The sequence below is a fragment of the Lucilia cuprina genome, chromosome 2 (genome assembly GCF_022045245.1).
Source record: "Lucilia cuprina isolate Lc7/37 chromosome 2, ASM2204524v1, whole genome shotgun sequence".
Lineage (NCBI taxonomy): Eukaryota > Metazoa > Arthropoda > Insecta > Diptera > Calliphoridae > Lucilia > Lucilia cuprina.
Genome location: NC_060950.1, coordinates 48,308,357 through 48,322,331, shown reverse-complemented (window position 1 = coordinate 48,322,331; position 13,975 = coordinate 48,308,357). Strand labels below are relative to the sequence as shown.

The following is a 13,975-nucleotide window of genomic DNA, read 5'->3' as shown; positions in this document are numbered from 1 at the left end:
ACACACTCATTTTAGAAAAGCGACAACGGAAACATGCATCTCAAGTTTATTCCCCAGAAGAGGCAAATAAGAAAATGCCTTTTACTTTAACAATTATGGACCAATCGTATTTTAAAAATTTCGATCCTCTTGTTGATGACATTAATTAAAATGATCTAACTATTAATAATGAAAATAATGAAGAATACAGCAATGTTACTTTTGTTGAATAGGAAGTAAATTTAAAATGATAACAAATTCTAATGAAGTTTCATTTTCTTACAAACTTATTTACAAGAATGTAAAACTAATAAAGCATCAGTCAATACAACGTCGTTATTATTATTTTAATTATTTTTCTTATTATTTAAATTTATTTCCTATTCAATAATTTGATTTTTAAAATAAAATTTAAATATTTTCAAATCAGGTAGTGTTAGAAAAGTGAGCCTAAACGCTGAAAAGGCGAAAACAGGCAAACATTTAAATTTTGGTTTTATTGAGAAGATTTCAAAGTATCTTCGGGATATGATCGCTTAGAGGCCAACAGTGGCCAAATTGTACTCTTTCACTTTTGAAGATTGCAAGAAAACATAAATATCTATAAAATAAAGCATTTTAAAAAGTCGTTAATAATTAAATGTTTGTCCGTAAAGGTGATTTATATTAAATGGTAATTTTGCACAAAAAAGTTATGGTATTAAAAAATAAAAAAACTGTACAAAAAGATATACATAAAACCATGAATTTTGCTGCATCATCTACAGATCCATATAATTAAAATGGGAAAACTAATGATATCGTTGTTCAGAAAAAAGTCTTAGCTTCTCGTTATATTAAATTTTTATTAAAAAATAATTTATAAATTTTTACTTAATGATAGGTATACTTAAAGGAGATTTGAATGTGCACTGTGTATAAAGAATTTTTTTAAAGTTCCTCATTTCGTATTTGTTTGTTGAATACATAATATTTAAAGAAAAACAATATATAAAAAATGTAATTAATACATTTATGTACTATTTTGTTAATTAATTATAAGTTTAATGAAATGGCTTATTGCAGTAACTCGGTATGCCACAAAAATAAAATTTTGAGTAAATCGACATCTAATTTTAAAAAATTCTCAAAAATAGAATTTTTTAAAATTTGTACTTTAAACGCACTTAATAATCGTATAAGGTTGATAACTAACGGATGCATTCGTAGTTCCAGCTTTTGCCAAATTATCAGCAATATTATTTCCAGTTATATATCGTATCCTCTTACCTGAATAAGAGAATAATCATCTCGCCATCTTATTAACAGGTTGACTGCCAGTATAGATTCTGATATACCCATATCTGATAGTGTCAATGCCTATTTATTGTCCTTTTTATATCCTACACCACTTTAGTGGGAGTGGGAGGGTATATTGGGTTTGCCCCAAGGAGCTCATAATTATGTTTAATAAACTCCTATATCGACAAAAACCGGCACAACTTACTTTTATACTAGTCTTGAAGACCCTGTAGAATTTTGGGACTCTTTTGACCCAAGCCACCCCTTCAAAAAATGACTTTAATGTCCACAATTCGCTTAAAAAGCCTAGTGTCTCAACTGAGTTTGGAGGATGCCCCAAATAAAGCATATTTCAGAAATTAGTTTTTTAACAATAAATTGCTTAAATATATCGGAGGCGAGGTAGAAATCAAGTTAAATGCTTTACTATGAAAATTAAATCATAATTTCTTGCTATTTTTAGATATCCGATAGTATCTATGCCTATTTATTGTCCTTTTTATTTTTGATATTTCAGCTTGTATGTTAGTAGACTCTAGTCTTAAGTTAATTACTCAATGAATAATGTAATTCGATTTAAAAAAGGCCGAAATGTTTAAAATTTTATGATCCTGCTTATTTTTTAATCAATAACTATTAAAATTCTCTTATTTAATATTTTATAATGTATAAATTTAGCGGAAAAAGACCTAAACTTCGGGATTTTAAAATCCCGAAAATCCCCGGGATTTCATTTTTAAAATTCCCGTTTGGCATCCCTAATGCCAATTGAAGGACATCATAAGTAAAGTAGAAACTACTGTTTTAACAAATAATTGTGACATATCAAGTTATTGCCTAACAAAAGTTGAATATTTTTTATTTTCAAAAAACAAGTTCTTGTACATTTTTAAAATGGCTTATCATGTTCTTGCAACAAAAAAACATAATTTTAATTATTTATAATTTTCATATATACATGTTACTTTTTAATAAGTAATATTTAATAATCAAATTAATAATGAAGTAAATAATACCAATTTAAAATATTATACATAGGTAACTATGTATGTATTTAAAAAACTTCTGGTTCACTTACAACGTTTGAAGCCTATATGCTGTTATAAAAAGGATGAATTGGTGGTATATATGGGAGCAACGTTTTAATATTAAGCATTTTATTTGTTGCTATTTTTATACGTTCGGTGTTCTTTTTATGTAGTGCACTCAAAGTTATAGATGACGGTCTTCCTTTTCTTAAAATATACCCTACAAGCAAGAAGATACGAAAACGATACGAATTCGTATTGCTTAGAAGAAAAAAATTATTGCGGCAACAATCATATTCGTATTGCGGAAGATACCTCCTTCGGGAGAGATTGTGCGGCCAGAGGGATACTTCTAAGCAATACGAAAGCAATACTCCTAGAAGACAAAAAAGAGACATTGCTAGATAATCAGCATGGTGAAAATAAGAAGATATCTTTAGATAATCGTCTGGAAGATATATTGGAGATATTCTCCTATTATCTTTAGGAAGAAAAGTATAAGAAATTAAAATATTGGCAATTTGAATACACTTTTATTAGTGTTAGCAATAAAATATTACAATATGGAAAATATATTAATATAAATATGCCAAATTAACGTTTCCCCAGGACAATTTTGTTTTACCCACAGAAAGATTCTTTTAATATTGATTTCTTTTAAGTACTCTGAAAACCAAAACATCATGACTATCCATTTTTTATGTGAAAATAAAGATAAACTTACATTTTTCCAAGCATAAATTACCATTGTAATGATGTTGTCTTGATTTATCGCGTATTAACTTATTGTAGTTAGATTTATTTAAAAAAATTAGTTTTTTTCTTATTTTGAAAATATTTTGAAGTTTGAAAAAAATATTTTTATTGCTATATTATCATCTATGCGATAACATAACGATATTCTAAACGTATTGCGTAGGATGAAAATCCTCTTACAGAAATAAATACAACAATTTGGCAACAAAAAATACTTTACAAAATCAAAAAAATATTAATTTAAATATTTTTATTGTTTATTGCCGATTTTACTTTTAAATATTAACATTGCGATATCAAACAAATATTGCTTGGGTGATTTTCTTCCAAATTATAAAAATTTAATATTGCTTTGATATCTTCTATGGACGATATCTTCCAAATGTTTGTAGGGTAAACTTCTTGATAATGTCCATTACTATAGTGTTTAATAAACATAGCTGTAATGCATCAATTTATTCGTTCGCGAAAGTAATTAGGTCATAAATAAAAATGTTATAAAATTATTCAGGAAATAAAATTTTGGAATATTTTGTTTTAAAAATTTTGCCAAAATTTTTTTCTTTTTTTATTTCATATCTAGAGGACTTCCTGTATCCATCTACACCCATAATGTATATCAAAACATTGTTTTAACGAATATTTATTTTAGTTTTTAAAGGTCCTCAGTTCGATCCTATGCAAAAAACTCTTTAAGATGTGATATTTTTTAAGGCTAATTAAATTTTATCCTTAATTTTATAATTATCTTCTGTATCAACATTTTTTCGGAGTTATCCTTTAAAGGCAATAAACTATCATACGTATCCTTTAAAGGATAAATAGAAAAAATAGAGGGAAATGACTCTGTAACTTGTAAACAGTTAGTCCGATTGGAATAAATGAGGGGAGAGGAGGTGTTATCGAGTTTAAGTTCTAATCATGAGCCTACCGGGGCGTGGCCAGGGGTCCCCAAAGTAAGACACATTAGATATGTATAATTTTTTAAACGATATTATTTTTTCGTTTGTGGTCCGATTTAAAAAAAAAAAACTATTAGGTATATATGAAATCTGATGGATGAGTACGTCGTCGCTAAAAATTATATTTAATTGCTTAGTAGCTATTCGCATATAAATATTAAATTGTCAACACCTACCCTAGTCCAGTTTTTTGCTAACTGTGGGTCCAAATATTTCCCGATTTTCCCCAATTTTCTTTTGTTCAATTAAATACCCTATAACAGTCTACATGAAGGATATTGCGGGTCTGGACTCGCAGTTTACTAGGTTTTGTAAAGGGAATTAATCACTTCTTCGAATGGGCTTTATAAGAGGACAAAGATTTCCTCTCTTAAGAATTTGGGATACTGACTTAATAATTACATATATCCTTTTGACATATCTTTTTCTTTCTTTCTGGTTTTCCTGTAGTTTTTTTGTTTCTCTGTTTTGGATGTTCACTATTTGAAGAGAACCACAATGGTCTTCGAGTGTGTATGCATCTTTATATGGTGCATATACCTAAACCTACTCTAATGTGTCGCCAGAACATTAATAACTAAAGTTTTTTAACCAATTTAAAATTTTCTGTTTTTTGAAAAGATTTTTCCATAAAACAGAAAAAAACACTTCGATGAAATAATTTGAAGTTTAATGAAATAATTTTAATTGTGTTGAAAAAATTAATATATAGACATTTTCCGAAAAATTATTTTATTTTATATTATTATATTAAAATCATCAAAATATTAAAAAAGGAAATTTTTATCCTTTGATCTAACTGACTAAGTATTGATGTCGGGACAAAAATTTTGAAAAATAGGGGCGACCGTAATGTAAACGTTTATATTTTAATGTGTTATTTTTTTAATTTATTTTTATTAAAAAGAAGGCAAATTTGAAAGATATTACACTTTTTGTTTATAGTTTTTCTAGGTCTTTAAAAAACTCTAACAAAAAAATTTGTATGTTATATATAAAACAAAAATTAAAAAAAATATTCATATTATTCAAAATTTCATTGATCAAAACATTAGCACCCCCTTAAAATGATTTTTTATATCGGATTTTTCGATTATTTCTTTAAAAAATTTTGATTAGAAATTACATTTTGAATATAAAAATATTCTCTTTACTTTATTCTTTAATGTTAAAATTTGTTTTTTCAAAATTTTATTGGCCGTATAGCACCAGACAGCTGAATCGGAGGTGCCACTTTCAAAATTTCTTAAATAAGATCAAGAAACAATGAAAACAATTTCTTCAAAATGTTAAATTATCTATAAAATTAATTTTTGAGAAGATTTTGAGATGAAAAAGTTTTATATTTGTCTACTGATAACGATAATCTACCGATTTTTTGGCCAAATTTCGAGCAATATTTCAATAATTGACATTTAAAATCATTCTCGAAAGTTTAAAATGGACTGAAATTAAAAGGAATGTCGATGAACAGATAGAATAATGTTGAAATAAGTTAAATTAATATAAAAAGTTCAACAAATATGAAAATTTTAAAAATTCAGAACTCCGCAGGGATACTAAAGGAATTAAACCTATTACAATTATGGTATCAAAATGTCACATACAATTTTTACTTTTATTATTTTTTCACAAAATAAACGCATATTTCTGCAGAAAGGACAATAAAATAAAAAACATAAATGTTATTTCCTTTTATTAGTATTTAATGTTGTAGTTTTTACAATAAATCGTACCATTTCTGTATTAGTATAAATTACCAAACAGTAATTTACGTACGACATTCTGAATTTTCAAAAAATTTTAATTTTGTGAACTTTTTGTGTTAAATTTAACTTAGTTTAGCATTATTCTATTTATTCATCAAGATTCCATGATTTTTAAATCCCTTTTTAACTTCCGCGGACGGCTTGAAATTTTGCTCGAAAATTTGGTCCAAAGATCGGTATATCAGTGAATGGATTTAAATCTTTTTCAGTTCAAACTCATCTTAAAATTTAATTTTATAGATAATTTAAAATTTTTAAGATTTAGATGTCTGGTGCTATACCGCCAATAAAAAACAATTTTATCATTAAAAACAAAATAAAAAGATATTTTTATACGTAAAATTTAATTTCTAATTAAAATTTAATTAATACTAAATATATATAATAATTAAGATTGAGATACATATTTGTATAAAAACATTTAAAAGAGTTTAAGAATTAAATGGCGACTTTATACTTACCATAGAATTGGAATATGATTGTGTTGTTGATGACAGCGACACAATATAATCCGATGTACTCGAAGTACTATCAGTGTAAATGGATTTCTCACTATTTTTTTGTGCAGTTATCTCCTGTACGCATAGCTTAATTGCTAAGTCTAGAAAATTGCAGCTATCTGGAACATATTCCACTTTATCTTTTATAAAACATTTGTAAACGTCTATAAGTAGTTCTGCGAACATTGGCTCTTTTTGATTCATGTATTTAACACACTTTTTATGAATTTTATACACGTCTAATAGAAGATTTAAAATTTCAGAGTCATCGCGTTTTTCAGCGTTTCTTTGAAGGATACATCTTAAAATTTTTATGGAATAATTTATACTTTGTTGACATAATTCTTTTCGTTCAGCATCCGTAATGTACCTCCTAAAAATATATAATTTATTATATGAACTGAATAATAAACTAAAAACTGAATAATAAAAAAAAAGACCTAAAGGGACTTTTAATAAACCATTGACAAATACAATAATTTTATTGTAAGTTCGACCCATATTTAAACCAACAATAAGTTTATTAAAAAAAATTAACGTTAACAAATTTGTAATAAAATCCCAGACTAAGTATAAACGACCTTATTTAAAAAAATAAATTTAGGCACTATTGGATTAATAGATGAATATTTAAAAATATTCCAATTGGTCACCACTATTTTTAGGCATTTTGGAAATGCCCGCATGTAAACCAAATGATGGTCAATATTATTTGATTTATACCTAGTTCACACAGAGCAATTGAATGAGTTAATTCCGCCTCTAAATGATAATAGCCAATTAACCCATTTCTACGACAATTCGTTATGACAGTTCATCTCATTGTTGTTTTTTTCATTAATATTGTAATTTTTGGAAGATTTGTGAACGTGTATGATACAAAAATGCACAGTGTAAACGGGGTATTACCTTTTTCATAGTTCGGTACTGTTCGGCGAAACAGTCCCGAACTAACCACTTAACATACCACATTTAAACATGGGCTTGTCTACGAGGAAGACAATCACCTACAATGAGACTAGTTCGCCCCGGGGCCATGTTACCTTGGCGAGACCTCCGCCTTGGTGTTATTGCAAGCCGGGGTATAAAGAGGTGGCCAATACCTCCAATCTGACCGGGATTCAAAAATTGGTTACAGTCTACTGTTTGGCTTAGTCCTTGCATAGATTGCCAGAGGTCCAACCAGTGCACCGCGAAATCTGGTACTACGGGTGGCCAGTTGCCGCAGGACTATGTCCTGGCTGGTCAGTTGGTTGAGGTTCCTCCGGGATCCACGTAGTGGCTGTAGTTTAAATCCAAATTCGCGGGGAAAGTAAGTGGCGGTTATAAGACTGATATTTCGGGATAAGTCGGTGCTGTTGCCGAGAACAACAGACACCCCGCAGTCGAGTGACTGTGGGACTAAGCCTTGGAGTTAATTGTATTGTTGGTATTAATTGTATATGGTAAGGGATGAATGTGAGGTTCGGCGGGCCTTACCCCACCCGTCTACCTAACGAATGTGTCGTATGTTTTTCTCTTATGAATGTGTCGTATGAATGAGATGTGTGCTGGGTTGAACGATGATGGATGAAAGGTATCATATACATTTTATACCATTGAATTTTCCTTTCTTGTACAGATATGTTCAGGGTTTATTCTGTTAGAATTACCACTGTGTGTTCCTGTGAGTAAGAACAAAGTCTACGGCTTATTGATGATCGTACTTCGGTCTACCGGTTACGTCTCTAGGTGCTGTTGCCGAATCAACAAAGGCCATCCAATGGTCAAGAGATTAGATAGCTCTAGTACTCCAGTAAAGTACTTGTGCATGGGCCGGTCAGAACCAATGTACAAAAATTTTAGATTCACTTTTTGTTAGTATTGCCATATTTATGATTCTTTGATATTTTTATTATTTTGTTTAATAATAAATATCTTTATTTTTTAAAAATTTGTTAATTAATAATTTATACAAATTCAATAATTACACATAATAAATAAACAAATATGAAAACGTTAATAATTTTCAATAATGCGCACAAAAGTTATAGCGGTTAAAAATTAAAAAAAATTGCTAAATCGTTAAAAATCTATGTTAAGGTAATTTCAAATAAATTAAGTACCAATTAGTAAACATTTATAAGGACTATCAGCGCTTTTTAAAATAGTTATCGCAAACTTCACATTTATATATTATTAAAAAAATATATTTTTTTTTAATTTTTTTCAAACATACAATTTTGCAATTAAAAAAATCTAAAATATTTTCTTAAAATTAGAAATGTTTTTCAATGCATTGCAAAATGAACTAGGTTTAAATCTCAGTAAAATAATAATTATTTTTTATTTTTTTCGCAGCATTTGAAAACATAATTTTAAATATATGTCATTATTTTTATTCATGTAAATTTAAATTTGAGGTTATGAAAACTGTATTTAGGTCGTAAAATTTTATATCCCAAAATATATTAAAGCGCCACGGATTTTGCATAATACAAAAAGAAAGCTTTTATCAATTGGCGCTATGGTTATCTAAAAAATAATGTTAATAAGCATATCGTAAACGAATATAATTTTATTTAAATAAAAACATAATTGGTATTTAAGAAAAAAATTTTCTATTAAATATTAACATAGTAATTAATATAATGAATTGATAGATGTTTTTAAATATACCAAGAGGTTGGTATTGACATCGTTATTGACTGGTACCAGTATTTAGGTCCTACGATTCCTGGTTTGTCCGATATTCGACAATTTTTAGTCCTGCAAGTTTATCCTGAAGAACCCAATGACATTTTTTGCAATTCAGGAAAAATTCTGAATGCACAACTCTCTATCTTACCCTAAAATTGTCTCAAACTCTATTATTTTGGATAATTTTCTGTTGCAAAATAATTGTTTGAACAAAATATTTTAAATTGGTTTAATAGTTTTCGAGATATTGCTCATTATGATACAAATTTGATTAATTTTATTGCCGTGTTTAACCATCATAATCTGTTGCCTTTTCAACAATTTGGTTTATATTGTTTTATTTAATTGCATAAAATATAATATTTATTAATATTAAATCAAATAAAAAATTTATATTTCTATAAAAAACTCTCTATCTTAAGGTTGTAAAAAAATTTTCGTAGACAAAAAATCTCTATCTGATATAAATTTGTGCATAATTTTGCAAATAATGCAAAATTTTAAATTCTTTTTAAATAACGATTTAGAATATGGTCGTAAAAATATATTGTTAAATATAACAGATTTGCTGGAAATAATGTATATAGAAACAAGTAAGAGTATTATATTCGGCTATGCCGAATCCTATAAATACCCACCATCAAACCTCGTTTGACTCGAATGAAACTTACTTATGTCGAATTTTATCTACTCGTTTTTTTAGACCAGTTATAAGAGTTAAAGTACTTTTCTGAACCTTAAAATAGGGGCTAGGGTCAATTATGGGTAGATCCTCATTAAATTTGGAAGACAGAATTTTGTTTGTATTAAATTTATTTGTGTCGAATTTCATCTCTACACTGGTATTTTTAAGCCATTAATAAGCGTTGCAGTCATTTTCTGAAGGGGACCTTATATGGGGTAAGGTCAATCATGGACCGATCCTCATATAATTTTTAAGATAAAATTTGACTCGTATGAAACTTACTTATGTAATTTTATCTATATACTAATATTTTTAAGCCAGTAATGAGCGTTAAAGTCATTTTCTGAAGGTGACCTTATATGAAATTTTGCATAGTGATTTTGGATCAAAAGAAACTAACTAATGTCGAATTCATTTCGATCTTGTTTTATTTACGCGATTTTCACTCATGCCCAAATTTTTATAAATTATAATTTATTTAATTTAATTTAGTTATTTTTTAATTTCTTAAAATTATTAAGAAAAAATAATAAATAAAAAACTAATAAATATGATAAAATGTTTCAATTTCCTTTTTTATATATGTATATATAAAAAATATTTACATAAAGCATTACGATACAAAACATGAGTGAAGTGAAATGAAGTGTTTTAATAAATAATAAAACAAAGAAACACAACATTAAAAACTTAAAAAAAAAACATAATCATCCACGGATTCTAACAAATTCTGGACATCATTTTAGAGATGCCTAGTCGTTGCCTCTCTATCAAAAAAGTGTAAAAATATTAGTTTGAAAACCTTAAATTTTAAATTTAATCAAATTTAAGAGATTTTTTGTAAATTATTCGAAAATTTTGTAACTTTGCAAGTCGTAAAGTGTTAAATATAACAGCCATAAAATATTTTTTACACTTTACTGTTGTGAAATATTTTATATATTTAAATATTAAATATTTAATATTAAACAAGTAGAAAAGTATAGTCGGGCATGGCCGACCATATAATGCCCTACACCATGAGTATATTTTTACAATTTTTACTTTTATAAAATTTTTATTTTTTGTAAAGAAAGTTTTATGTTGAATATTACCATAATTCCAAAATATTTAAGCCATTTATTGATAAAAAAAACTAAAATTTCTAAATGAGGCTTTATATAGGTGAAATATGGGCCGATCCTCGGTAAATTTGGGAAAAGGATATATTTCTAAAAAACAGTTAGTTTCGTTGAGTTTCATTGCGATACAAATGGTTACAAGACAATTTTAGGCCAATCCCTACGAAAATCTGCAGTATCATTTATACTTATATAAAACTTATTTGTGCCAATTTTTAGAGAGATAGCAGAATATTTGACGTAATTATAGCATAAAAAGTTCAAATCGGGAGGTACGGTTGTATGGGGGCTAGGTGAAATAATGGACCGATTTCAACCATTTTCAATAGGCTTCGTCCTTGTGCCAAAAAACATGCTTGGTCCAAATTTCATCAAATTATCTTGAAAATTGCGGCCTGTACCTTGCGCACAAGGTTTACATGGACAGCCAGCCAGCCGGACAGACGGACGGACGGACATGTCTTAATCGACTCAAAAAATGATTCTGAATCGATCGGTATACTTTAAGGTGGGTATTGGACCAATATTTTTGTATATTACAAACATCAGCACAAACGTATAATACCCTCCCCACTATAGTGGTGTAGGGTATAAATCGTTGAGAGACGAATCAATATTTAAAAAAATAATATTAATAAAATGAAAAAATAATTTTCATTTTATTAAAAACACACTAAAATATTTTTTTTTACTTCTTGTTTTCTTTTATTCTTTCATTCGTGAATCAATTTGTTAAGATCATATTTTTAAGGTGTGTATTGGACCAATATTTTTGTATATTACAAACATCAGCACAAACGTATAATACCCTCCCCACTATAGTGGTGTAGGGTATAAATCGTTGAGAGACGAATTAATATTTAAAAAAATAATATTAATAAAATGAAAAAATAATTTTCATTTTATTAAAAACACACTAAAATATTTTTTTTTACTTCTTGTTTTCTTTTATTCTTTCATTCGTGAATCAATTTGTTAAGATCATATTTTAATTACAAGCGTTCGTATACCACTCACATTAAATTGTTTCCATTAGCTGTAACAGTGTAGTGCGTTTACACAAGCAACGAAAAGTTAAATTTCATACAAATTGAAAATATTGACTTGTTTGTTTATTCACACTAACTTCCAAAATTTTTATTGAATATTGTTATAATATTAATATTGATTAGTGTGTTTAAACTACTAGTTTTAAAAACTATATTTTGTGAAATTTAACTTAATAAATAACGATTTTTTGGTAAAAGAAAATAAATTAATAAATTAATAAATTATTTATTTTTACCAAAGTGGTATTTAGGAAAATTAAATAAAATAATTTTAATTTGGAATAAAGTGATTGGTACAAAATTGTGAATAAAAGAATAATTTTATTTATTTATTAAAATTAATAATCAAAACAGTTTTTTTTTATAAAAACTAGTTAGAAAGAAATAGGAGTACTAGTGTCTAAGGCTTTCGACTCCGATGTTATTATTTAAATAATATTTGCCAAATGATTTTTAATTAAAAAATTGTAAATTAATTTAATATTTTCTTCCGATGTGTTTTTTGAGTAGCTCATTTGGTATCATTGTTCCGAAAAGAAGCGATCTGGACGGGTTGTAGATAGAACATTTCTTAAGGATGTGTGTAGCGTTAAGACGTGTGATTTAAGTAGGAGAGGATAGTTCTATCATAGAGATGTTGATGAGAAAATTTACTGTGCTCTATTCGGAGACTTACAAATACCGTAGTTTCTTCTATTAAGCAGTTTTGCGGATATATTGGTTTGTTTCCGGTTGGATTCTTAAGCTTATAACTGTGATGGTAGTTATTCCCTGTCTGGGATTTTGATTCCATTAAAGAAGAGAATATTGCATATTCTGAACTTCCCAGTTCGGATATATTATGAAAGGTCGGTGTTTTGCGTATTCGGCTGCTGAGTCAGCATATTCATAACCATTCATTTTATTAGGATTTTTCCAATTGTATGTGAATCATATAAGGAGTATTTGATGGACAGAATTGAGGAAAGGCTATCAAAGCAGATAACGTATTTGGAATCGGAATTTGAGGCGTATTGTGTTGCCAGTAGGATGGCTAAAGCTTCGGCTGTAAAGTTGGGGCAGTAGTCGTTGATAAAACCGGTTTAAAACACTGTTATCTTGTCTGATAGTGGTGAAAGTTGTAGAGTCTCGAACCATCTGTGAAGATAAACTTCCAATTATCTATGACAAGGCTGGTACTGATATGGTTAAACATATTTCTAAAAACGGTGAAATGGGCGGAAGTTTTTGGGAATTCAGTCATAGTTAAAATGATATAATGTTTATTTATCAGCCAGTATTGGATGAAGTTGGAGATTAACTGTATTAGAAAATATTATGCACCTTGTAATGGAAGATTTAATTCTAAGTGTTCTGATGCCATTTATAATTTGTTTAACTTCGTCAAACAGTATTTTATTGAGGCAAATAAAAGGTTTGCGAACGAGTTTGTATGTAAGTTGTATAGTGAGTTTCATAATAGAGGGCAAACATGCTTCAGCCAAAATATTTATAATTGGGCTAGAGCAGGGATTGACTTCAAAAACAATTTTGTTTTAATTATATACATTTTTGACTACAAATACTTTTTTAATTTTCATTTGTTTATGTTCGTAAGAAGGGTATATATAAGTTTGTCATTCCGTTTGTAATTTCTATAATATAATTTTCCGACCCTATAAAGTATATATATTCTGGATCCTTATAGATAGCGGAGTCGATTAAGCCATGTTCGTCTGTCTGTCTGTTGAAATCAGTTTTTAGAGGACCCCATATATCGGCGAGATCTGAACCTTCAATAATTTTATTAGACATACTTTCGAGAAGATCGCTATTTAAAATCAGCAAAATCGGTCGGTAAATAATGAAGATATGAGCAAAAATCCGAGACAACCTCTGAAAATTTCATCAAAAAATGTCATATTTTTTTCATGCAAAGCAACAACAACGCTGTATATTAGAAAAAAATATACACATGTGTGTGTAGATGTAATTGGTTTTATTCAACTGTATATTTTATTAATGTTATTTTTGTTTTTCTGTGCGTTTCGTTATTTATGTTTAAATGTCTGTTGGTTTATATGCCTTGCGTATTTTGTGTTTTATTTCGTTTAGCGTTGTTGTTGTTCTTTTTGTTTAGGTTTTGATGTAATAATAATGTAGTCGGGAAAAAATTTAAAATTTATA

General features: G+C 27.9%; 1 protein-coding gene across 4 annotated transcripts in view; it reads right to left on the bottom strand.

Annotated features, from left to right (window-relative positions):
* LOC111677206 (calcineurin-binding protein cabin-1-like) overlaps positions 1–13,975 on the bottom strand; it is a 637,283-nt gene that overhangs the window by 133,814 nt on the left and 489,494 nt on the right. For all 4 annotated transcript variants that reach the window (XM_046947473.1, XM_046947468.1, XM_046947458.1 and 1 more), the window contains exon 19: positions 6,237–6,648. In XM_046947473.1, the coding sequence (XP_046803429.1) occupies positions 6,237–6,648 (412 nt within the window). The remainder of the gene's footprint in view (positions 1–6,236; positions 6,649–13,975) is intronic.